Genomic DNA, 27930 nt, shown 5'->3' on the forward strand with positions numbered 1-27930 from the left:
GAGAGAGGCAGAGACATAGGCAGAGGGAGAAGCAGGCTCCACGCACCGGGAGCCCGACGTGGGATTCGATCCCGAGTCTCCAGGATCGCGCCCTGGGCCAAAGGCAGGCGCTAAACCGCTGCGCCACCCAGGGATCCCTGACTCTCAGCCTTTACAGTTTCTACTCATACTACCTGAAGAGCTCTTTTCCACCCAGATGGTTGCTTTCTCACTTCTTTCAGGTCTCTACTCAACTGTTGCCTTCAAGGTGAGATCTTCTCTGATATTCCTATATAAAACAGCAACCCATAATCACAACTCCACAAACACCCTTACTGCTCTGGTTTCTCTATAGTATTTAACCATATCTAACATACTATATGTCTACTTATTCATTATGTCCCCTAACACATGTTGGGACACTGAATATGAATGAGTCAACGAATAATTCTACAAGTACTAAGCAGCTAAAATCCACAAGAGAAAAAAATAAGGTGGATAAATAGTAAAGATACAAAATTCTCATTATTTGCAGTATATATGATTACATTCCTGGAAAGCAAGCAAACAGAAATCAATTGGGAAAACAACCATTATTTAAAAAGAAAGAAAGAAAGAAAAAACAACCAGAAAAAAATTTTAAATCCTAAGTTAACAAATTAGAATATATCAAATTAAATTACATATCTAGCGGGATCCCTGGGTGGCTCAGCGGTTTGGTGCCCGCCTTTGGCCCAGGGCATGATCCTGGGGACCTGGGATCAAGTCCCACATCGGGTTCCTTGCATGGAGCCTGCTTCTCCCTCTGCCTGTGTCTCTGCCTCTCTTCTCTCTCTCTCTCTCATGAATAAATAAATAAAATGTTTTTAAAAAAATACATACCTAAGGATAAGCTTTCAAATGTGTAGGCCATAAATAAAGCATTTTGGGGGATAAAAGTTCCAAAAACTGGAAAGACATTTCAATTTTTTTTTTTAAGAGATAGCATGTGAATGTGAAGGAGGTGGGGAGAGGGGGAGAGAGAACCTCAAGCAGACTCCATACTCAGTGCAGAGTCCAACAGAGGGCTCAATCTCATAACTCTGAGATCATGATCTGAGCTGAAATCAAGAGTTGGATGCCTAACCAAACAAGCAACCTAGGCACTCTAACACTTCACCTTAAAAAAAAAAATTTTTTTTTAAGGTTTTATTTATTTACTTGACTGAGAAAGTGTAAGAGCAGGGAGAGAGGGAGAAGCAGACACCTCGCTGAGCAGGGATCCCAATGTGAGGCTCGATCCCAGGACCCCAGGATCCTGGGGGACGCTTAACTGACTGAGCCACCCAGGCGCCCCCCAATACTTCACTTTTGAATAGAAGAATTTACTATGGTAAAGACTGCAACTGACTCATGAATTAATTCCTGAATTAATGTATTACCAATCAAAATACCAATTGAACATAAAAAAATTAAAATTATATTCATCAGAAAAAATAAAAATGGGAGAACCATTTTGTAATTGGTATTACTTAAAAATAAGTAGTTCTTACTTAAGAATAATTCATATACCCCCTGGCAAAAAAAAAAAAGAATTCTCATATTTCTTTATTCTTTACCTACCCTGGATCATGTTAAATGCCCTCTGCCAGAGATAAGGAAAAGAAATAAAACATCTGAACTGGAAAGGGATAAGTCAAATTATCTGTTTACAGTTGACATGATCTTATAGGTTAGAAAAAAAAAAAAAAAACCCTGAGCATTTCATAAGACAATTGTAAGCACTAAAAAAATGAATTCATCAAAGTTGCAGAATATAAAAACACACAAAAATTAGTAGTGTTACATACTCAAGCAATGAATAATCTGAAAAAAAAGTTAAGGAAAATCTCAATTATAATCTCACCAAAAAGAATAAAATACTTAGAAATAAGCTTAACCAAGGGAGTGAAAGACTTGTACACTAACAAGTACCAAATACTGCTGAAAGAAATGAATAAATGGAAAGATATCCCATATTCATAGACTGGAAGACTTTATATTGTTATATTGACTTTATATTGTTATCCCTATAAGTAAGGATAGTGTCCTTACTATCTAAAGTGATCTATATATTCAGTGCAGACATCTCAGTGGCATTTTTTGCAGAGAAAGAAAAAACAATCCTAAAAGTCATATGAAACCATCACAAAGGATCCTGAATATTCAAAACAATCTTGAGAAAAAAGAACCAAGCTGGAGTCCTCACATTTCTTGATTTCAAAACATACTACAAAGTTACAGTACTTAAAACAGAATGGTATTCGCTTAAACACAAACATACAGACCAATGAAACAGAATAGAGAGCACAGAAATAAACCCACACATATATGGCCAATTGATTTTGAACAAGGGCAACAAGACTACAGAATGGGGATAGAACAGTCTCTCCAATAAATAGTGCTGGAAAAAACTGGATATCAACATGCTGAAAAATGAAAGTGGATCTTTATCTTACACCACACACAAAGATAAACTCAAAATGGATTAAGGACTTAACTCAAAACCTAAAACTCCTAAAAGAAAACACTGGGGGAAAACTTCATAATGTTGTTGGCAATTATTCTTGGATATAACATGAAAAGAACAAGCAACAATCTTGTTTTCCTAATGGCCTCTCCCAAGAAAATTTTAATGACACAGATACTATGCATGTGTTTGTGTCTGTGCTACATACATAAAAAGAGTAAGATTTTTTTTCCCACACCCAAAGAATAAAATTCTACTCCCTTTTCATTTTAAAGAAATATTTGAGAAAACATTTCCCAATATAAACAGATGGTCTCCAGGTAGTAGCTTAACCTGAAATTCCTGACTAACCTGCTAGGTCCTTTTCTCTTACCTGGATCCAGCTCTTTTTTGGAGAGCCTGGTTTATCAATATAGCTCTCATGGAAGATTCAAAATAAAGTAGATATCCATAACTCAGAAGTGAATTCTCAGTACAAGTCCTCTGGCTTATATCCTTCCTACTTCATTAAAAGTTATAGCAGCATACCTAGAGTTTATATAAAGTGGGCCTGTAGTAAGCTCGAAAAACATTCTGAAGTAAGAACAGAAAAAGGAAACATAAATCATGGTAGTGATTATAGTGAAGAATATAATGGGCAATGATTTCTCCTTCTTTATCATGCTTACCAACAAGAGCCACAATCCTATTGTTAGAGATAGTTCTCAAACTTTGAATTTGTTCAAACTCTCTAACTTTCTGGTTTTCCCTCGTAAAGCTTGATTTAAAAATATAATTTTCTAGTGGCTCCCGATCCCGAGGCTATATAGGGATAAACCAGAGCTGAATAAAACTTAAGAAAATATCAGTCTCTAAAATCAAAACATTATAGCAAAACTATTCTCCCCATGACCTCAATTTGGATGTATAGGGCACCTCTCCATAGTAACCTGCCAGTCATGTTTCAGTCCTATTGTCCTATTCCAGACTAAAATCTCATGTAGGCAGCTCTGCCTTCCATGCCACTCAACTGTGGATGCTGTAATAGGTCTTCTTACCCACAGGGTCTCTCTTCTGAATCTACAGTGACCCGTGTACTAATCTGTAAAACAAACAAACAAACAAAAAAAAAAATCCCACAGTCCACAGGGAGAAGTCTAAATCTTTGGGCTACTATTTACAGTTCTCCATTAACTATTATCAATCTGCTTTTCACATCTTATTTCCCAACCATAACCAAACAGAGCATATCACTCTGGTCTTATTTCCCAAACAGGCCTAGTAGGCCAACATCACCTTTGCTTTCACATGACCCTCATATGAAATATGCTCCATTCTCCTATAGCTAGCAAAATCCCAGCCAGTCTTGGAGGCTCAACTGAACTGTTCCCTTTCCTAATTATACCAAGCGAAATGAACCTCACAATCTCTACGGAACTCACCCAAAGAATCAGGATAGATGAGCAACTCTGTTCTATTCATGTTCCCTCACATAGCATCTTGCCTAGATACTCCCTATCTAGAGCATTTACAGAGTAAACAGTCAAAGCCAGCTATTCATTGACCTGGGAAGTGATTTTTTCTTTTTTTTTTTTAAAGATTTTATTTATTTATTCAGGGGGGGGGGCAGAGACACAGGCAGAGGGAGAAGCAGGCTCCATGCAGGGGGCCTGACGTGGGACTCGATCCCTGGTCTCCAGGATCACACCCCGGGCTGCAGGTGGCTCTAAACCGCTGCGCCACGGGGGCTGCCCTGATTAAGTTTCTCTAATCACAGCTACCCCCATTCCTTCCTGCCGGCAGAATTCATATATATACACACTTGGCTCAATGAGTGAATCCCTGTAATCTGGTTGCTACATAAACACTCTAGTTAATTTTCACAATGGGTAACAAGCTCCTTGAAGGCAAGAACCCCATCTTTGTATCTCCTATTCTAACTGAATGGAGTGCTAAATAAATACTTATGCAGTTAAATCCACTGAACAAAGGACTGGAAATGAGGAAGAAATGGTAGATACATGAAATAGTCCTTTGTTATTTGTTTTTTAAATTTTTGAGTATTACCCTTCAAAGTGTGAATACCTAGTCTGTCCGGTATAGTCAGCCTCAAGCCCACAACATGTCTCTAATATATTAAAGAGTAACTAAGCAATCCATGAATAATCTTTGAAAAGTAATTATCACAAATGATGTAACAATGACTCTCTTCATGATGGCAATAAACAGTGCAGCACTGAGTAAACAACTGGTAGTAAGGGATCTACTATAAAGCACTCCAGGGAGATTGGAAAAGGAGCCAGATAAGTAATTTCCCTGGTATCTTCGACTCTATGATGAAAATAAAGGGGGAAAAGCACCTCTTCTACCTCTCAGGGATGAAAGAATTAATGTCAAAAGGTGATGGGAAAAAAAATTTCTAAGACCTAACTGTGGAGATCCATTAAAAACTCAGGGAATGAGGTCTTCCCAGTGACTTTCACACTTGCAAAATTTTGCTCTACAATTTCATAAATGCGGCTCTTGTAGAAACCAAACAGAATACCCTAATTCTTCTTACTACGAACTTCCCTGCTCATCAATCTCTATACATTTCATTGTGTTGAAAAAGAAATGAGTTTCCCTATTTAGAAGAAATGAGAGTTTCTCTGAGTTGCTACCTAATTAATCAGTGTTATCTGCATTTACATTCTACTTTAAAAACTGGTGCTGCAAGCAATAGCATGAATGAGTAATTAGAGGTAACTGTAATTAAATCCTATTTTCTAGTGTGGAAAAAGTAAACAATGAGCCAAGAATCAGAGGAACCAGATTCACAAATAAGATGTGTGAGTGTGGGTGAATTATAAATGCAGTACCTCCTTTTTCACAACAGGAAATTTGAGAGTCAGGCTTAAGAGATAGTTCAAATAGAACTTCCCTGTCACCACATATTTTCTATGACAAAAGTTTTCAAAGTTGTGAAACATCTGACAACCACTGAGAAAGATGACCTAAAGAGTTCCTTGTGGCTCTAAAACTGATCTTAAAACACACAAAGAAAAAAAAAAAGACTCAAGACTCATGATGCAGGTACTTGTAACACCTTCTAAGAACTGGAAGGTGAAGTGTTCTACTAGCAAGCTCTGCCATGAGCTCTCATCCTGATTTACTTTTAGTTTTTTCTTTTTTTCTTTTTTTAGTTTTCTTTTAAAATAAGTCTCTAAGAGTCGGCAGTGTGCTAGCCCAACCGGGTTAAAGACCACAGGAATAAACCTGTGGTCAGATAAACAGATTTACTGATGCATGGCAGTGGAGGGAGACTGCACACCAGGGGAATCTTCAGCCATCTCACAAAACAAAGGAAAAGATAACAGTTATTGTAAGATTTGAGGAGGAGTGGAGTTTAGGTGAAATTTAAATGAAGTAGCATTGTGATAGGCTTAGAGCAAAGCAGAGCTGTATGTAAAGGGGTCTAATTCAGGACTGGACTACAAAGTGAACCCAATGTTCTCTTTCCTTTGCAACTACCAAGTTAAGATATACCCTGATGATGTATCCAGAAACCCCTTATCTGAGACTGTGCATCTCACCTGTAAATCAAGATTGCTCCTCTGTATCAAAATGACTTCAGATTCTCCAGACAAGAGTAGGATATTTTACTCTTGCTGATACAATTACACACAGCTAAGTTTCTGCTGGTCTATGATTTTCAAGTGCAAAGTTTCTCAGGATATAAGCAAGCCATAGTCAAAGACGGGTTTATGACACTTTCCAACTGCACCATTCTTGGGAGAAATATTGTTTGAAAACAGGCTTTGTGTCTGTTATACTAGCCTGATAAATAAGCAAATTTTTATTTTGTCCATTAGTTACCTGAGATTCCCATCTCCATTTTATATGTGTGAAGAACGACTTCACTTGATGTTATTTAGAAAGAGGAGTTCATTTGCTTGTTTATCTTTTGGTTTGTTTATTATGCATTAATTTCTCCACAAAAGATGTCGAATTCAGGAGATACACAGGTTTTAAAGAAAAAGACAACTGACAGGATGGTAGAAGATATTTGCAAATGTCTCATCTAATAAAGGGTTAGTATTCAAAATATATAAAGAACTTTGACCAAACTCAACACCCAAAGAATAATCCAATCAAGAAATGGGCAGAAGACATGAATAGACATTTCTCCAAAGAAGGCATACAAATGGCCAACAGAAACAAGTAAAAGAAAAGGAATCTTGGAATCTTTAATAAAACACATGAGAAATTTAAAAAAAAAAAGTGGGGAAGAAAAGTAATTTCTCAAAAATCACGACCATAGGGATCCCTGGGTGGCGCAGCGGTTTGGCGCCTGCCTTTGGCCCAGGGCGCGATCCTGGAGACCCGGGATCGAATCCCACGTTGGGCTCCCGGTGCATGGAGCCTGCTTCTCCCTCTGCCTGTGTCTCTGCCTCTCTCTCTCTCTCTCTGTGTGACTATCATAAATAAAATGAAAATTAAAAAAAAAAATTTAAAAAAAAAAATTAAAAAAAAAAATCACGACCATAACACTCTGGATGCTCAATGCTATTCCACTGATCTATATATAGGTCTATCCTTATGCCAATGAAGACCACACTGTCTTGATTACTGCAGCTTTGTAATAACTTCCAAAATTGGAGCAGTATAATAAGCCCTTCAACTTTGTTCTTTTTTTCAAGACTATTTTAACAATTCTGAGTCCCTTGCATTTCCATAATTTTTAGGGTCAGCTTGTCAATTTCTGCCAAAAAACGAGTTGGGATTTTGAGAGAAATTGTGTTGAATCTGTGTGTCAATTTTACAAGCTCCGCCATCTTAATAATATTAAGTCTTCTATCTATAACTATGGAAGGTCCTCCCATTCAGATCTTCTTTCAATAGTGTTTTGTAGTTTTCAATGTACAAGTCTTATGTTTCTTTTATTAAATTTATTAAATTTATATCTAAATTGTCCATTAGTTATATATATACACATATATATTTAATGTTTGAACGGATTTTTTTGACATTTTAAAACCATGATTTTCTATGTGATAGCCCAGGCAGGGCCCCCACCATTTGGTTACAGTATTTTTGTAAAAATATTTCATTTTCAAATGTGTTCTTTTAAAAAGTCAGTGATTCATGCTTTTAGAAATTTCAATGTTACATATTTGGGGAAAATGTTCTAAGGAATAAAGGATTCCTTTAAGTTGAGAAACATAAATAAATGCCAGCAGAAACGGATGACCACCCTAAGCACTGAGTTACTGGTCACTGTGCTGCATGGATGTGTGGCCCTGTGGACTTCGGTGAAATGCAAAATGGGGCCTTACTGACTTTCAGTGCCTTGACTCTTCATGGGTGCTTCGGACCCCCTTTATTATGTTAATCTTAGTTTAGTACTTAATCTTAATTTGATGCTATTCTAATTAAAATTACAAAGTCATGTTCAGAATGTCACTGCTTGTATATAGAAATAAAATTGATTCTTTGTATACTGATCTTGTATCATGCAACCTTACTGAATCTGTTATTAGTTTTAATTATATTTTAGTGGATTCCTTAAGATTTTCTAGATACAAGATCATATTACCTGCAAACATAATTTTACATTTTCCTTTCTTATCTCAATGCCTCTTATTTCTTTTTCCTAACTGTCCTAGGAAGATCTACAATGATGAACAGATATGGTGAAAGTGCCTTATCTTGTCCCTGATATGAGAGAAAGGCATCTTTGCTTTTCATCATTAAGCATGATTGCTAACTGTGGGTGTTTTATACAGGCACTTTATCAGGTTGAGGAAGTTCCTTTGTATTTCTAGTCTGTTTAGTTTTTTTTTTTTTAAATCATGAAAGGGTTTTGGATTTTGTAAATCATCTTTTCTGCATTGTTGAGATGATTTTTGTTCTTATTCTATTAATATGGTGTACTACAGTAACTGATTTTCAGATGTTAAACCAATTTTGCATTCATGGGATAAATGCCACTTGGTTATGTGTACAGTCTTTTTTTATACGTTGCTAGATGTGTTTTGCTATGCTTTTGTGGAGGTCTGTAGTTTTCTTGTTAAGTCTTTGTTTGGTTTGATAGCAAGGCAATACTGACCTCCTGGAATGAGTAGTTCCTGAGTTCCTTTCCTTTTTTGGGGGTGGAAGGGAATTGTGAAGTACCGATATTTAAACATTTAGCAGAATTCACCAGTAAAGACATCTGTTCTTGAGTTTTTTCCAGGAACATCCCTTTTCTGGTTACTAATTTCAACTTGTTATGGGTCTATTCAAATTTTCCACTCCTTCTTGAATCAGTTTTAATGATGTGTCTTTTTAGGAATTTATCCATTTCACCCATGTATCTAACTTGTTGGCATTCAGGTGTTCATAATATGTTCATAATCCTTTTTATTTCTATAAGTTCAGCAGTAATATCCCTCCTTTCCTTCTTGATTTTAGTAATTTTAATCTTCTTTTTCCTTGGCTGAACTAAAGATCTGTCAATTTTGTTGATCTTTTCAAAGAACTAATTTTCAGCTACCCTGATTTTCTCTATTGTTCTATAATCTATTTTATCTCCAATCTAATCTTTATCATTTCTTTCCTTATGTTTGTCTTTGGTTTAATCTGTTACTTTTTAATTTCTTCCCTTCTTTCTTTACATTTCTTAAAGTGGAAATTAGCTTATTAATTTGAAACTTTCTTTTTTAATATAGGCATCAACAGCTATAAGTTCCCCCTCTAAGCACTGCTTTGGCTGCGTAAGTTTTCATACACTGTATTTTCATTTTTTATTCCTCTTGAAGTACTCCCTAATTTCCCTTATGATTTCTTTTGAGTCATTAAGAGTGTTGTTTAATTTCCATATATTTGTAACTTTCCCAAATTTCCCCATGTCACTAATTTCTAACCTTAATAGTACTCTTGAAGAATGTACTTTGTATGATTTTAATTGTTTTAAACTTATTGAGACCTGTTTTATGACAATATGGTTTATTCTGGAGAATATGTTTGCTTGAGGAGAGCATGTGTTCTGTACTACTGGGTGGAGTATTCTATATATGTATCAGGTCTACTTGCTTTATAGCAGTTCTATTTCCTTGTGAATCTTCTGCCTAGCTGTACTAATTATTAAAAATGGAGTATTAAAGTTTCTAATTTTTATTGTCTATTTCTCTCTCCTTTTGTTAGTTTTGTTTCAAATATTCTGGGGCTTTGTTATTAAGTGCAAGTATTGTTTTCTACTCTTTCTCATAACAATATACAGAATTTACATTGTGAGCTAATTTTGTTTCCTTTTTATTATACCCTTTTACCAACCTTTCACTATATCCCCACCTCCCATCCCCAGGCAAACCACTTTTCTATGCTTTGTTTCTAGGAGTTTGATCTTTTTTTGTTTTCATTTTTTAAGATTCTACATGTAAGTGATACCATGCAGTATCTGTGTCTAACTTATTTCACTTAGCATAAGGCCTGCAAGGTCCATCCATGTTGCTGCAATTGACAGCATCTCCTTCTTTCTGGTAGCAGAATAACCCTCCACTGTGAATGTATACACTACATCTTCCTTTGTCCATTCATCATCAACAGACATGTAGGTGGTTTCCAAATTTTCGCTACGGTAAAATTAATGCTACAGTAAAAATAAGAGTGCAGCCATCCTTCAATATCCTACTTTCACATCCTTGGGATATATACCCAGAAGCCGGACTGCTAGATAGTGTAGAATTTCTATTCTTAATTTTTTGAGGAACCTCTAAACTGTTTTCCACAGTAGTGGCACCAATTTATATTCCCACCAACAGTACACGAGGGTTCCCTTTCTCCACATCCTCACCAACATTTATCTCGTCTTTTTTAGGATAAACAGCTAAAACGCTTCTGCACAACAACAAAGAAAACAATCAACAAAATAAAAAGGCAATCTATGGAATTGAAGAAAATATCTGCAAATCATATACCCAAAAAGGACTTAATAACCAAAAAAATATAAAGAACTCACACAAGTTAACAGAAAAGAAAGTATGATCTAAAAAATGAGCAAAAAAACTGAATGGATATTTTTCCAAAGACGACATACAAGTAGCCAAAGGGTATGTTAAAAATGTTCAATATCATTAATCATCAGGGAAATGCAAATCAAAACCACCAGATATAACCTCATACCTGTTAGAATGGCTATCATCAAAAAGATAAGAGATAACAAGAGGGGGCTAATATTTTATTGTGAAGACTGGGACTATAATTTCCATTTATAACACATCAAGGAAATGTATGTTTTGTTAGAAGCAATAGTTTTAAAAGGAAACTGGACTTTCTTCTATACTGGCATTCTATGAGAGTGCAATAAATATTAAATTTGTGTTAGCACCATTTCATGTTAAATACCAAGAGTCACTAGTATGCATGACACATTTGGAATCAAGAAGACTTACGCAAAAGGATGAGATTATGGACTAACATACCTTAGTACTGCTTTTCTCTTTTCTATAAAAGTACTTCTACCTCTCATTAAACATCTGTCTTGGTATTACTACGTTGTTGGTTTTTTTTTTTTTTTACCCACTTTATGAGTAAGGCTGAAGATAATTTACAAATATATACTTGTTATCCTCTGAGAATTTGGAGAACAGGTAACATGGATGTATAATTAACATTACAGGAACAGGAATTTCACTAATGAGCAGTTTTTAAAAGAGACAAGCTTATCTACCTGGGAGTAGTACCTTGTCTAGTTCTCTTAATACTAATTTATCCTTAAGTCTAATTTCTAGAGAAGAGAGAAACTTTTAATAGCTGAAAATTGATGATACAATGTTTTCAAATAATATTCTAATGATAGTTCTTGAATAGTAACATAGCTATGTTAATTGAAACAATAAAAAATGATTTATTTCTAACTTCAGTTAGGCATGTAACACCGTACAACAGCCCTGTCACTAGCAACTAACCAGTTTCTTCTATTTCCTACAGTGGCTCCTAAAACAATAAAAAAGTAATTTCCATTATTCTTCAGGTATCCTACCCAGCTGAGAGTGAACAGAGGTAGGTAAGGACCAAGCTTCCTCCATCTAAGAAAATGGAGTCCCTATTGTAAAGATCTTTTTCTACCCTCTCCTCAACCTTAAAGCTAATTTATATTTGTGTCTACTCCTGGCCCTTTACAAAGATGTGATCCCATAAGAGGTATTCTCTTCTTTTGCAAAAAAGGAACCTCCTGATTCTATCTCTTCCAAGCTCTCTCAACCTTGTTTCATCATTTATATTCTTTCATACCTTATCTCTAGCACCACTCCTTTCCTTTCAGCCTATACACATGCTCAAACTTACTTCAATGTAAAAACTTTCCCTTAACCTTCTTCTCCCCTGTTAGAGCAGTCCCCCTATTGCTTTTCACAGCCAAGCTCTTCAAAGAGTAGTCTCAGCTTGGTTTCCTTTTCATGACTTCCATCCATTCCTCAACCCACTATAATCTATTTTTCAGCCCAGGACTCTGCTGAAATTACTCTTGCAAAGGTCCATGTCATTCTAAGAACCCAAATCCAAGACTCCTTATCATTTCTGAAGCAGAATACTAGCAACCCCTTCTTTCTTTTTGAAACTCTCCAACTACAACTACTACCTAAACAATGACTTTCAAATCCATGCTTCTACCTAGGTCTTGGAGCTAGGTCAGCTCTCTCTCTCTGAGCACCAGACCTCTAGATCAAATTGATAACTGTACATATCTACACTAACAATCTCTAAACACTTCATAATCAACATGTCTCAAATAATTGGAAATATGTTATTTATTTCATTCTACCACCTAAATACCTCTCAATTCCAGCTCTGCTATAACCAAACCACTTTGGTGCAAATCCTCATAGTAACACATTTGAGTGCCTCTTGGGGGTAGCCTGCTATTTTTGCTTCCAATAGCCATTCTTCCCTTCTTGGACATACAGCTGCCAGGCTAGAGACCACACATCCCAGCCTCTTATTAATTTGTGTGACCATATAAGCAAGTTGTCAGCAACAGAAAATGAGAATTGGTGGGTGACTTCCAATTTCATTTGTTAAAAGAAAAGTTGCTTAGGGGGATCCCTGCCTTTGGCCCAGGGCATGATCCTGGAGTCCTGGGATCAAGTCCCACATAAGGCTCCCTGCATGGAGCCTGCTTCTCCCTCTGCTTGTGTCTCTGCCCCCCCCCCCCCCGTCTCTCTCAGTAATAAATAAAATCTTTAAAAAAAAAAAAAAGTGAAGTTGCTTGCTTTAAAATGCTTATTTCGACCAGCTAAAGATGGACACACAATGACCTAGCTTCACAACAGCAGGTGAATGTGTGCACTACTGGGTGATATCATAAAATGAAAGAACAGGCATCCCTGAATGAGTTCATGGAATAGCATTGAGTACCCACCTGAGCTCACCTCGTAACTGTTATATGAGACAGAAATAAATGTCTATCTTCCTTAGGTCACTTTATTTTGGAGTTTCTTTGTATAGCAGTTAACCTGAACCCTAATACCCTTCTCCATATAACTCTTAACTGGTCTCCCTATTTCCAGTATTAACATTTCAGTACATTTGTCATAATACTGCCAGTTATCTTCAAAACAGAGGATAAATATTAGTCTTCTCCCTAATAACATTCTACGACTCACAGCTCCAAACGTTTTGGCATAGCATAGAAGGTGTCATGGTATACAATCTGGCCTTAATTTCTTTCTGGCTTCCACCCTGTAAGACCCACTCCCATCCCTGGCCACATCCCCATTTCCCCACACAGATACTTTATGTCTAACATCATTAGACTGCAACTCTCTCCAGTATTAGGAAAAAAAAAAAAACATAACCCAAAAGCTCTGCAAAATGAGAGAAGAGGTAAAGAAAATTACTCTAAATTCTGATGAGGCAACCAAAAGAATGTGAGTAGATAAAATATACTTTATACACAGTTATTAAAAGGATAAACCTCAGGGTTTCTTCTTTGTAGGAAGCATTTGAAGATGCACTGTCCATTTCATGGGCTGAAATGTCAAAGTATCAACACCCATAAGGAAAATAAAATAAGTGGCTATTTTAATTATATGGATAATACAGATTTTTGAGGTAAAATCCATATAATAAAGTGTAGAATTCAGTGGCATTTAGTATATTCACAATGCTGTGCCCCCATCACGTCTATCTAATTCTAAAACATTTTTATCAGCCCTGAAAGAGACCCCATACCCTTAAGTAGTTTCTTCCTATTCCCTCACTCTTCCCCAGCAGCCACAAATCCTCTTTCTATGGTTTTACTTAGTCTGTGTATTTTCATATAAATGGAATCATACAACATGAGACCTATTGTTTCTCACTTCTTTCATTTTAGCATGTTTCTGAGGTGCCTCCTTATAGCATTTTATCAATATAGAGGACATAAATTTTATAAACAGTGTTATTTGTAAATGAAACATACTGGAACCAACCTAAATGCTCACACATAGGGACAGTGACTAAACTAACTATGGGACATATATATGATGGAGTACTATGCAGAATGAGAAAGATCTCTAGCAACTAGTGTGGAATGATTTTCCAGATATGCTAAGTGAAAAAAGCAAAATTCACAGAGTTATTTATAGTATGCTACCTTTTATGAAAGAAAATAAGAAAATATTCATGTATTTCCCCATTTGAAAGGGTAAAAAAACACAACCACCACCACAAAACCAAAAAACAGCACAAGAAAACATGGAAAGGAAAACCTGAGGGATGCCTGGGTGGCTCAGCAGTTGAGTGTCTGCCTTTGGCTCAGGGTGTGATCCCACAGTCCGGGACTGAGTCCTGTATTGGGATCCCTGGGAGGAGCCTGTTTCTCCCTCTGCCTCTCTCTGTCTCTCATGAATAAATTTTAAAAATCTTTAAAAAAAAAAAAGAAAAAATCTGACACAAAAGAACAGGCTAAAAAGGATAAAAGTATAATACTTCCCTAAGTATACCTTTTTGTATACCTCTGCCTTTCAGAATCATGTTAAAGTTTCACATACTTTAAAAACACTCTAAAAGAAAATAAAACAAAAGATGGGGGAGGCATCCCCAAAATGAATACAACCAAAACAAATGAGCTGGCCATATGTTAAGGGTTGAATTGTGTCCCCCCAAAAGATAAGATGGAAGTCTCAACCTCCAGTATTTGTGAATGTGACCCAACTTAAAATAGGGTCTTTGCAGTTATCAAGTCAAGGTGAATCCTGTCAGGTCATCTCTATTACTGGTATCCTTATATGAGTGGGAAATTTGGACACAGGAAGCACACTGTTTGATGATGAAGGCAAAGGCTGGTGCCCTCTACAGGCCAAGAAACGCCAAAGATTGCAGGCCATCACCAGAAACTAGAGGAGAAGCATGGAACATAGTTTTCCTCAAGCTCTCAGAAAGAACCAACTCTGACACATTGATTTCCAACTTCCAGCCTCCCAGAACTGTGAAAGAATAAATTTCTGTTGCTTTAAGCCACCTAGTTTGTGGTATTTTGTTACAGTTGTCCTAGGAAACTAATAAACCATGGAGACTTGAAATGAGTAACAAACACTTTTGAAAGGGTAAGGGAGGTGGAGAACCAAACACTAGATCAGTGTATGTTCTAAAGATAAAAAGAACTCTAAACAAACAATGATCTCTAGTTAGCTGATTTCTCACAGAGGCCTGGATTAACTATTCTGAAATTACTTTTGTGTTCAAGGAAAAAGCAAAGAAATATCCAATATATTGTAGCTAATGGAAACTAAGCACCTCCCTACTGGAAAAAAGAGTTACAAATACGAAAAGGAGAGAATGAACCCTGTGGCCTTAGACTAGCATTGGTTTTAGACAGTCAGATGGGTAGAGGTGTAGGAGAAGTGTGGGTAAATGTGTATTTATGTGTGCATCTGCATGGGATGTCTATCTCTTAAAGTAGCCTAGTAACAAGGACCCTTCAGCAGCAATAACTACACCTAGAATCCAAAACAAAGGCTTAAGAACTCTTTTAGATTAAAGAAACTCAAGAGACCTGGCAACTGAATGCAATACATGATCTTGGATTTTCTTTTGACTTCAAGGGATATTACTGGGACAACTGACAAAATCTGAGTAAGGTCTGTGGGCTAAATAATAGCATTGTAACAGCATTAATTTTCTGATTTTGAGGATTGTACTTTTATATAAGACAAAAACATTTCATTGTTAAAGGAAATACAAACTATAAAGTATTCAGGAGAAGATGGTATCTTTTAATATAGGAAAGAATAAAGTAAAAATAATTCAGTACTGAGAAATCTGGGTGAAATACTAAAATTCTTTGTACTATTCTCTTAACTTTTCTCTAAAGTCTACAATTTAAAAATATAAAAACTTAAATTTTAGTTAAAAATTTAAAATAAATGACCATGGGTTCTATAGTAGAGAGGCAAACTTTCAAAGAGCATTGCTGGAGAACCAGAAATTATTCTAAACATTCCATGAAGTATCTGTAAGGCAATACACATAATAACATAGGCTCTAGAAAAAACATAAACCTGGATTTGAATTTGCTCCAATGTTACATAGTCCTAAGGTAAATTATTTCATCTTTCTCTGCCTCTATTCTACATCTGTGAGGTGAGGATGATAATATCATACCTACTGCAAGGTGTTACTGTGAGGACTGAAACAATGCATATGAAGAGTAAGTACAGAGTTTGGCATGCAGCCCTAAGCAAATGTTCAAAAAGTGGCTGCTGTGACTTTTATCACTATTATTGTTTTTGTTATGTGGATATGTGAATTTCAGGAAAAAAATTCCATCATCTGGAAAAACACTAATAAAGTGAATTCCTGTTAAACCAAGTTCTGTACATTATCATTTCCTAGATTTCTAGCCCACTTGAATTATGCTGCCAATTTCTCCCCTGTACCTCCTCTGACATAGATAATAGAAAATAAACCCAATAGTTGTGTTTTCCCCGTCAGCATTTCAGAGCTTATCAATGCTACTTACATAGACAACACAGATTTAATTTTAAGACGATATATATATATATATATATATATATATATATATATATATATATAATGAAGATCTAGATCAAACATATAAAAAGGATCAATGTGAAACAGAAAAAGACAAACCAAAAGAAAAAGACTCTTACCTGTAAAAAACAAACTGATGGTTATCAGAGTGGAGGTGGATGGGGGATGGGTGAAAGAGGTTAAGGGGATTAAAAGTATACTTATTACGATAAGCACTGGGTGATGTACAGAATTGCTGAATCACTATGTGGTACATCTGAAATTAATATAACACTGTATATTATAATATGCTGAAATTAAAATTTAAAAGAAGGGATCCCCAGGTGGTGCAGCGGTTTGGCGCCTGCCTTTGGCCCAGGGCGCGATCCTGGAGACCCGGGATCGAATCCCACGTCGGGCTCCCGGTGCATGGAGCCTGCTTCTCCCTCTGCCTGTGTCTCTGCCTCTCTCTCTCTCTCTCTCTCTCTGTGTGACTATCATAAATAAATAAAAATTTAAAAAAATAATAATAAATAAAATTTAAAAGAAGAACTAATTGATTTATCCTAAGATTGTCTTGATTTTATCTCACAAATAATAAAAGCTTCTCTCCATTTTCTCCAGAAACTAGGATGGGCAGCCTACAAAAGACTAAAAAGTTACCTTGTTCCACAGAGTATAAGAACTCTAGTAATTGAACTCATAAGTGTTTTTCTTTTACATAAAAACCAGGTTTTATGGCTGACAAATTACTCACTGCACTGACCACCAGTTTGGACCACCGCTCTGAGGACCTGGAGACACCCTGGGGATCTGTGTCCACTCACATGCATCCTTATCTATCCTTTGCAATGCTTGTTCCGTGGTTCAGTGGTAGGCAAGCATATTAAGCTGATCTCAGCTGTATATCCTTGGCAATCTTTGAACTCCAACCAGCCCTTTGCTGTCTATATAATCGTGTGTGCCATATGTAATGTCTGTATACAGACATACATGAAAAAGGAGAAAACCACCAAAAGTGGACCGTGTTCATATAACAGGTGGTAGAACCATGATGTTTAGTTTCCTCTTTTTGTTTAATTGTATTTTTCTTACTTTTACTATAATAATCAAACATAGTCTTTGCAATTTAAGTTTAAATATGTTATAAACTATTATTATATGTTAACTAACTGGAATTCAAATAAAAACTTTCAAAAGTTATAGTCTGTTGGTTATCAAAGGATGACTGAGAAAACCAAATATAAATTAAAGCTACATGGAGGTGCCTGGCTGGCTCAGTCAGTGGAGTATGCGACTCGATCTTGAGGTCATGAGTTTGAGCCCCACATTGGGTGTAGAGATTACTTAAGATAAAATACACTTTAAAAAAAAAACTCATTTAAAAATAAAATAAATTAAATTAAAGCCACATGAGTAAGACTGGAAGTCCCAGTGATGTACACAAACTAAATTCACATTCAAATAAAGAATTTTGTCCACATGTCTGAATTAGTTTTCATTTAGCTTCAGGTTCAAATCAGGTAAAGAAAGGGAAGAAAGGGAAAGGGAAGAAAGGAAGGAAGAAAAGAAAAAAAGAAAAGAGAAAGAAAAAAAGAAAAAAGAAAGAGAAGGAAGGAAGGAAAGAAAAAAGAAAAAGAAAGAGAAAGAGAGAGAGAAAGAAAGAAAAGAAAAGATAGAAAGAAAATAAACTTTGGATGCAAAATCTTCATTATGTTACACTGAAGTATTTCAGATTTGATTTTTGCTTTTCAAAAAGTTTGAGACTGGCCATGAGAATTCTAAGTTACAAAAATGTGAACATACCATCAAAAAGCTATCTCCCTCCACCACATTCCAAATCAAATCTGAATCTTATCAATCCTATGAGGCTAACTACCAATTCACAGAACATATTAAATGACACCATAAGGAGGCAATCAGCAAAACCCAAACTGAGAGAATAATTCTACACAACAAATAAACAAGTTTCTTCAACAAAAAAACTTCAAGGAAAAAGAAGAGATTTTTAAAAAAGAAGAGATAAAGAAGGAACCTATGAATATAAAAGAAATTTGATACACATCAACTAACTGCAGTATGTGGAACTTATTTTATGGTGAGGAAGCTATTATTAATACTGTTAAGACATAGCAATGGCATTGTGGTCATATATTTTTAACACTTTGTTAATGCATATTTCAAAATCCTGTAATTCATTCATATCAAGTATACAATTCAACAGGGCTTTTTTTTAGTAATTTACCAACTTGTGCAACCATCACTGTAAACCAGTTTTAGAATATAATCCCAATAAGATCCCTCATGTCTATTAACTGTTAATCACACCACCCCACACACATACCAGTCCATTGGTCCACTTCCTGACTCTTCAGATTTGCCTCTTCTGAACATCTCACACAAACAGAATCATACAATATGTAGTCTCTCGAGTCTGGCTCCTCTCACACAGCACGTTTTTAGGTTCATTTATGTCATTGCATCCATCAACAATTTGTTTCTTTTTATTGCTGAATAATATTTCATTGTATGCACATATTTTGTCTTTTCATTTACCAGTTGATAGGCAGTCGTTTCCATTTTCAGACTATTATGAATAATGCTACTATGAACTTGTGTGTGAAAGCTATGCACACAGATGCACAAGAGTGGAACTGCTGGGTCACTATGGCAAATTAATGTTTAACTTTGTAAGACACTGCCATAATGCCAAACATTTTTCCAAAGTAGATGGACCATTTTCACTGCCATAATGCCAAACATTTTTCCAAAGTAGATGGACCATTTTATGTTCCTGTAAGAGTTCCTGTTTTGGTTATACTTTGGGTTCTTATCCTTTAGCCATATATGCTGGAAGATTAAGGGCTAAAATGATAATGACATTTGGGATCTGATTCAAAATTACAAGTGAGGAAAGGAAGGTAGTGTATAAAGATCAAACAAAATTGGTCATATTTTGAAAATTATAATACTGTTAGTAGTAAATAATAGCTACTTACTACAGTTCGTACTTTGTTCCAGGCACTATTTTAAGTGCTTTAGATATATCAGCTCATTTAATCCCTACAACAACCTTAAGAGGAAGCTACTATTATTACTTCCATTTTAGAGATCAGGAAAGAGAGAACCAGAAAGCTTACGCAATGTGGTCAAGCCAGGACTACAATCAAAGTAGCCTGGGTTTAGATCTGTGCTCTTTATACTTCAAGCTGACCAATGAGTGATATGTCAAATTAAGGCAACAAAATTAAATGCTAAGATTCAGGTAGTTTCTATGAAGATCTAAGCAGGGAATGTAATATTAACTAAATTTAAGGGTATCTAATAGCACATATATGATGCTATTGATATCTCTGAACAGAATACAATTTTTCTTTTTTAATTGTATTTTCTACTTTTAAAATAATAATATATGCATGACAGTGTTCAAGATTAACATCATAACAATACAAACATCCCATCAGTCAGAAAACAAATGACTTGATGAACAATAAGATTTTTCAAGTTCATTTTTTAAAGAAAATATTAAGAGTTACTGAATGAGTACTATGAACCAGACAGTAAGTTTAGTGCTATGGACACAAACTAGATTAAAGCCTAGAAACAAAGAAAGGCTATTCTAGGATGATAGTACAGCTGTGGTAAGTGCTATAAGGAAGCTATTTCTGCAGAGGAGTCCCCTTACTCAGACGAGGAACAGGAAGACCTGAAGGAGAAGGCACTAAGCTGACTGAAGGAATGACATATGTATAACTACTTCGAATCAGAGATGATTTCATCAAATAACATAGCCATATCTTAAGGATTACAAATGAAGACTATGCTTCAAATGCCAAATCTTCCTTTTTTTTACCTCAGACTTCACCAACTTCAAATATCCCCTAAAACATAGGAGATTCAAAGAAAAACTTGTCTTCTATGTTCAAGTGTTAAAGTATACAAAATCCATAAGTATGTGTAACTAAGAAAGTATTTTTTTATTCATTATATTTGAGTGTGATCTGATCACAGTCCGTCAACACATCCTGAAGTTTCATCTTAATGGCACTTCTAAAAAGTTTATTGATGATCTAAATCAGAAGCGTGCAAACTACAGCTGTAGGTGGCCTGGTTTGTTAAGAATGGTGTTTCCTTTTAGAGGGAGAAGGGAGGGGTGGTGGAGATATGTATACAGATACCACATGTGGTCCACAAAGCCTAAATTATTTTACTGTCTAGACTTTTCAGAAAAAAACTGCACACTTTCAAAACAAAACTACAAAATGGGTTTATACTCACACCAAGGATAAAACCTGTTTTACCAAATTCCTGTATTATCAGTTTGGAGTGGAGGGAGCCATCAGAAAGGCACTACCATCACCATGGAACTCAGCCTAGACACTAGCACAATTGCTTGCTTATAGTGGCAAAGAGAAAAAGAGAGAAAGGACTTTTAAGAGAGAATAAACAAGACTGTAGTTGATCAGAAAGACAGGAGTTCTGCAAGAGGTGGGGGATTTCAGAGAGAAAATACAGTTGAAGCAGAAAAAAAAAATACAGTCATTCTAGGGGCTCCACAATAAGCCGCTCACGTTGGAAGGTAACTACTATAGCAGTGTTAAGGACCCATAAAATGTGAGGGCTAGAGCGACTGAGAAAACTTAGGCTCAGAAAAGTTACCTGGCCAAGTTCACAGAGCAAGAGCACAAAGTACTGGGCTCCCAGCACCCCAGTCTCAGTTCAGTGCTTTCCCCTGCATCACACTGACCTCTCATTGCAGTATAGGGTTAACCTGGAAAAACATCACTCCAGACTGGTGGCAGATTAGCTCAACTAAGTTCAGAAGAAACAAGGTTGCTCCAGAAGTTCACCTCCCTTCCCCAATTATGAGTGATTCTTCAAGAAAGAATTGAACCAGCTGTCTACAGGTCTCAAAGAAGAGGAAAGAGTAGACCACAGTTCTCTTTCCCAGAAGATGTTAGGAACAATCAGAGAATGCTGACCAAACATCATTTAAATCAGCCTTAAAGTCATCCAATGACTTACAGCAATAAGAAAGATCAAATTTCAATTTACCTGGTTCCAATTTTATTACTTTAATTGCTGCCAATTCACCAGTGTTAACATTCCGTGCCTAAAAGAGAAGAAAAGATAACTGTGAAAAAAAGCTTTCATAAAAAATTTTATGAAATATTTTAGTTTACCGTTTATTTTCAGTTATATAGAAATATTTTTATTCATTCATTCATTCATTCATTCATTCATTCATTCATGGAGAAAGGCGGAGAGAGAAGCAGGCTCCATGCCGGGAGTCTGACGCGGGACTCGATCCCGGGACTCCAGGACCACGCCCTGGGCCAAAGGCAGGCGCCAAACAGCTGAGCCACCCAGGGATCCCCTAGAAATATTTTTAAAGCAAGAACTGCCAACGGTATTTACATTTACAAAATAGTTTCTTCACAATGAATATCAACATTAATTCAAATGTAAATTTAATCATGGTGATAATAAATGGACAGACACAAAGACTTCTTGTATATGTTAGCATTGTTCTAAGTGTTTGAGTAATTCATTTATCCCCACAACAATCTTTTTTTTTTTTTTAAGATTTTATTTATTTATTCATGAACGACACAGAGAGGAAGGCATAGACATAGGCAGAGGGAGAAGCAAGCTCCATGCAGAGAGCCTGACGCGGGACTCAATCCCAGGTCTCCAGGATCACATCCTGGACTGAAGGCGGCGTTAAACTGGTGAGCCACCCAGGCTGCCCCCACAACAATCTTATAAGGGAAGTACTAATATATATCCATGTTGCAGATGAGGAAACTGAAACACAGAGAAGTTAAAGAATTTGCTGAGGCCATACTGTGAGTAAGCGACAGTAGTAAGATTCCAATCCAAGAAGTCTGACTTCAGAGTCTGAGCTTTTAAGCATTACACTCTACTGTCATCCTCTCAAAACTGTTAAAATTTTGAATTAATTAACTAGCCTTAAACTTTTAAACTTATCATTTTTTAAAAAAATATTTTATTCATTTGAGACAGAGGGGGCGGTGCAGAGACACAGGCAGAGGGAGAAGCAGGCTCCATGCAGGGAGCCTGATGCGGGACTTGATCCCAGGTCTCCAGGACCACGCCCTGGGCTGAAGGTGGCACCAAACCGCTAAGCCACCGGGGCTGTCCAAACTTTTAAACTTAAAAGTCTTAGAATATGGGGCGCCTGAGTGGCAGTCAGTTAAGCGTCTGTCTTCCACTCAGGTCCTGATCCCAGCAACCTGGGATCCATCATCATCTATCCTCAGGCTCCCTGCTCAGTGGGGAGTCTGCTTCTCTCTCTCTCTCCCTCTCCTTGTGTTCTCTCACTCTCAATAAATAAGTAAAATCTTAAATCTTAACAAAAAAACTTAGAATATGAAAAGCTAATATAGTTATATAAGTACATAATGATAATATAACTACAAAAACAGACCCCTCCTGCATGTTTAAACACAACTAATGGTACAATCAATTAAGTGCAGTTTCAGTACAAATCAAATATATTTTTATAAGCCACATATTAAAAATAAAAATTATTTTAAAAACCAGTCCAAGAGCACCTGGGTGGCTCAGTCAGTTAAGTGTCTGACTTAGGTTCATCAGGCTTCGTGCTCAGCGGGGAGTCTTTTTCCCTCTCCTTTCTGCCCCTCCTCTGTGAGCATAGGCGTATAAATTCTCTAATAGATAAATAATATCTGGGGTGCTTGAGTGGCTCAGTTAAGCATCTGCCTTGAGCTCAGGGTCCTGGGATCAAGCTCCATCGGGCCCTCTGCTCACTCTCCCTCGGTGCACTCTCTCTCAAAGTAAAAATAAAATCTTTAAAACAAAAGATAAATAAAGTCTTAAAAAAAAATCCTCCATAATATTAGGTTGCTGGTATTTACAACTGTAATTATGTATAAATAAGCAGAAATGGTCTTTTCAATTTCTATGAAAATAGCAATTCTTTGTCAACTTAAAATGTTTTACAATTGGATAACTTTCAAAATATTTCAAACTGCTTATAACTGTTACATAATAAACTGAAACTTAATTTTCATAACAACCAATGAAGATCAATATACACAACTCCTTGATCACAAAAAGATACATTCCTGAGCAAAATTACTTAGTTGCAACACTCATTTTTTTTTAAAGATTTTATTTTTAAGTAATCTCTACAGCCAAAGTGGAGCTTGAACTCACAAACGCAAGATCAAGAGTTGCACATTCCACTGACTGAGGCAGCCAGGCACCCCACAAAACTCTTATGAATGTAATCATGAAGATCACGGAATCACCCACAAGAAATGACAACAGCATTAACAATGGAATCCTCCCAAGAATACTGGAGCATTAAAAGTGTCAGACAAGAATCTAGGAAGGCAGATATGGGGACACAGCCATTGCTGCAATATAAAATTTAACCTTTTAACTCAAAGAAGAAACAAGGGTATTAAAAGTTCTCCACCATATCAAAGTACCTGCCTGGCTCAGTCAGAAGGGCATGTGACTCTTAAATCTTGGGATCAAGTTCCAGCCTCACATCGGATGCAGAGATTACCTAGATATATATACATATTTTTAAAGATTTCCCCATAATAATTAAGAAAAAAATTTAAATTCAATTGGCAGAGAAAATTCATTCCTCCTGAAAAAATCCCCATAACCAATGAACATTTATCATGGCCAACTATTATTGGCAGTACAAAACAGATTTGAAGTTATTTCAAACTAAACCTAATTTCTGTTAAATGAGATAGACATTTCAAATACAATGCCAGGTAGGTGTGCATTCCCTTTCCGAGGATGAGATTGTGTGTGTGTATACACAGGTATGATGAAATAGAAATAAAACCAGAATATTGTTCTAGGAGCATTTTCTAAAGGAAGGGGGCAGAGTGTGCCTGTAAAATATTCAGGTATATCACATAAGACTCATAAATCTCCTCAAACACTATCACAACTACTTGCCTCTCTTCACATTTCATGAACTTTTCCTGTGAGGCTCCTAGATACTCTGTTCTCTAATCCCCTTTTTTAGTACTTATCCAAATAAAATAAGACAAGATGCTACTCTACCCAGTACTCAATTCTCCATTTAAAAAATCGTGCCACGGTTTTGTCTTCTGTTTATTGAAAATAAATTCAGAGTATGGGTGATTCCATTATATAAAAGCAGCGATTATATGAGCTCATAGAAAGCCAGGATGATTTTTTTATAGCTGAAATTTAGTCCGTAACTGACCACAAGAGGGCACTACTGACAACACAAGTTATACAGTGTCCAAAATGGCTACTGTACACAATGTATTACTCAGTAAAAATAGATTTACTAAGTTAACACCAGCACATATTCATCAGAAAAACTATGACAGTGAACAACTTATCTGTAGCACTTATCAGACTAAAGTCAGTTATTTACAATACGCTTGGACTCAAATACAATTTTTCAAAATGTCAATCAGTCCAGAATTTTCTTAAGGGTTAACAAAAGAGTTTTTAAAATTCTGATTCTTTTTTTTTAATTTTTTTTAATTTTTTTAAATTTATTTATTTATGATAGTCAGAGAGAGAGAGAGAGAGAGAGAGAGAGAGAGAGAGAGAGAGAGAGGCGCGCAGAGACATAGGCAGAGGGAGAAGCAGGCTCCATGCACCAGGAGCCCGATAGGAGATTCGATTCCGGGTCTCCAGGATCGCACCCTGAGCCAAAGGCAGGCGCCAAACCGCTGCGCCACCCAGGGATCCCAAAATTATGATTCTTTAGAATGAAAAAAACAAAACGGCCAAAGGATTACTGCTCTTTTTTACCTCCTGAAAATCTTCCAATATGTAACTTATTTGACAGAATTAAGGTAACTCACACAAAGGGAAGAAAAATAACAAAAACCCCATGCAAGCTGAATAACAAAAACCCCAAGCAAGTTCTGAGCTTTTCTGCATCAAAATCCAGATGTTTATTAATGAAAAGTCTTATACACTTTCTAAGATTTTGCTTTTTATTCAGAGAGAGATCAGGGAGGGGGAAGAGGCAGAGGAAGAAGAAGAGAGAGAATTTCCATGAGGCTCCATTACCCTGAGAGGTCACGACCTGAGCTGAAATCAGAGTCAGATGCTTAACTAAATGAGCCACCCAGGATCCCCTAAAGAAAAGTCTTTAAAGCATTACAATTCATCAAGAATCTTGGTATTCTGGTTAAATCATATTTTGTCATCTCTAAATTTACAATGGCCAAGATCACTCACTGAGATTAATATAAAAATTAATAGTATATCTCCTATACTTTGGAACTACTATTCTTTTAGCAATCACCTAGACTAATTTATTAGGAAGAAAATGAGAACAAGGTAAATAACGTAAAATACCACCATGTATAAAGTTTAAAATTTTTTTTAAGATTTATTTATTTGGGGGACGCCTGGGTGGCTCAGCAGTTGAGCACCTGTCTTCTGCCCAGGGCGTGATCCTGGAGTCCTGGGATTGAGTACCACCTTGGGCTCCTGCATGGAGCCTGCTTCTCCCTCTCCCTGTGTCTCTGCCTCTGCCTCTCTCTCTCTCTCTCTCTCTCTCTCTCTCTCTGTGTGTGTGTGTGTCGTGAATAAATAAATAAAATCTTTTAAAAATGAATAAAATATTTTTAAAATTCAGTATCAATAACATAAAATTCTCAGACTTGCTCAGGGCAGAAAACTGAGGATAAATACTCTAAACATCTAGACCTAGAAGGCTTCTGTAACCTCAATGCTATGACCATCATTTGTCATTTGCTCTGAAAATGATATTCAGATCATGTCGTTCTTGAAAACTCTTCAGGAATACATAACTGCTTTAAAGACAAAATTCGTATTTCTTGTCTGAGAATTTAAATTTTTACTAAATATAGCACTTTTTGTAACAGCTTTTACTGAGATATAATTCACATCCCATAAAATTTTCCCATTCAACACACACAATTCAGTGGTTTTAGTATATTCAGTTACATAGTCATAACTACTGTCTAACTTTGGAACATTTCATCACCCCAAAAAGAAACCCCAGACTCGTCAGTTAGCAGTCACTCCCTGTTCCTCCCCCTCCCAGTCTCTGAGAACTACTAGTCTACTTTCTACCTCTATCAATTTGACTATTCTGGATATTTCATATAAGCAGATCATATAAAATGTGGGCCTTTGTGATGGGCTTCCTTCACTGAGCAGAACATTTTCAGATTCATCCATCCTGTAGCATATGTACCAGTCTGTACTTCCCTCCTTTTGTTATTGAATAATCCTCAACTGTATGGAAATAACACATTTTGTTTATCTATTTATCAGCTGAAGGATATTTAGGTTGTTTCCACTTTTCAGCTATTATGAATAATGCCTTTAATGAACATTTGAACACACTTTTTAAAAAAGATTTAAGAGAGAGAAAGAGAGCATGAATAGGGGTGGGAAGAGGGAGAAGCAGGCTCCCCTCCAAGCAGAGAGCCACACAGGGCTTGATCCAGCATCCTGGGATCACGACCTGAGCCAAAGGGAGATGCTTAACTGACTGAGCCACCCAGGCACCTTCAGTGTCACATTTTTGCTTTCATTTCTCTTGGGTACAGACAGACCTAAGAGTAGAAGTGATGAGTCACATGGTAACTCTGCTTGGCTCTTTGAAGAACTGTTAAATTTTTCTCCAAAGTGGTTGCACCATTTTATATGATGACCAGCAATATATGAAGATTCCAATTTCTCTGCATCTTTGCCAATGTCTGTTGTTATGGTTTTTATTTTAGCTGTCCTAGTGGGTGTGAAGTAGTATCTCATCATAGTCTGACTTGCACTTCACTAATGACTAATGATGTTGAATGTTTTTTTCATATGCTTATTGGTCATTTAAATATTTTCTTTGGAAAAATGTCATATTCACCTCTGCCCAGTTTTGTGTTGTCTTTTAACTGTTGACTTAGAAGAATTATTTATAGATCCTGATATAAGTCTCTTATCAGTTACATGATTTGCAAATATTTAATCCCATCCTGTGGATTGTCTTCATTTTCTTGATGGCATTCTTTGAAGCACAAAAGTTTTAAATTTTAATCAAATACGATTTGTCTATTTTTTGTTGCTTTGCTTTTGGTATCATAGCTTAGAAACCAATGCCTAACCCAAGGTCACAAAGATTTTTTTCCCTACATTTTCTTCTAAGTGTTCACTTGCCCCAACTCTTTCCTGGGCCTAACTGCCATATAATTCTTTAAAGCACAGCTTGGGTTATTATCACTACCCAGGAGTCCTTTTCCCTATTGCTACTCTAGCTTAGGCATCCACATATACACACACACACACACACACACACACACACACACACACACTCCCCCAAATGGGAGTAGGCCTGTCAGGAAAGTCCTGCAGATCTGGAATTGGTCTGTTTGGAGGGGTTCTTACAAACTATTATGATTCAAAGCTGTCCCAGAAGTCAGTTCGGTTCAGTCAGCCTTTTAAAAGCCATTCATATTAGAACTAATTTGAGAAAGGATTTTTCT

The 27930-nt window shown here is 36.4% G+C and overlaps 1 protein-coding gene across 3 annotated transcripts in view; it reads right to left on the reverse strand.

The window, feature by feature from the left end:
• Positions 1-27930, reverse strand: part of MAP4K3 (mitogen-activated protein kinase kinase kinase kinase 3) — a 186230-nt gene that overhangs the window by 101271 nt on the left and 57029 nt on the right. For all 3 annotated transcript variants that reach the window (XR_008664688.1, XM_055326973.1, XM_055326974.1), the window contains exon 2: positions 21473-21530. Coding sequence is in view for 2 of the 3 variants with exons in the window: in XM_055326973.1 (XP_055182948.1) it covers positions 21473-21530 (58 nt within the window). In the remaining variant the exon portion in view is untranslated. The remainder of the gene's footprint in view (positions 1-21472; positions 21531-27930) is intronic.

The sequence above is a fragment of the Nyctereutes procyonoides genome, unplaced genomic scaffold, assembly GCF_905146905.1.
Source record: "Nyctereutes procyonoides isolate TBG_1078 unplaced genomic scaffold, NYPRO_anot_genome, whole genome shotgun sequence".
NCBI classification, from domain to species: Eukaryota; Metazoa; Chordata; class Mammalia; order Carnivora; family Canidae; genus Nyctereutes; species Nyctereutes procyonoides.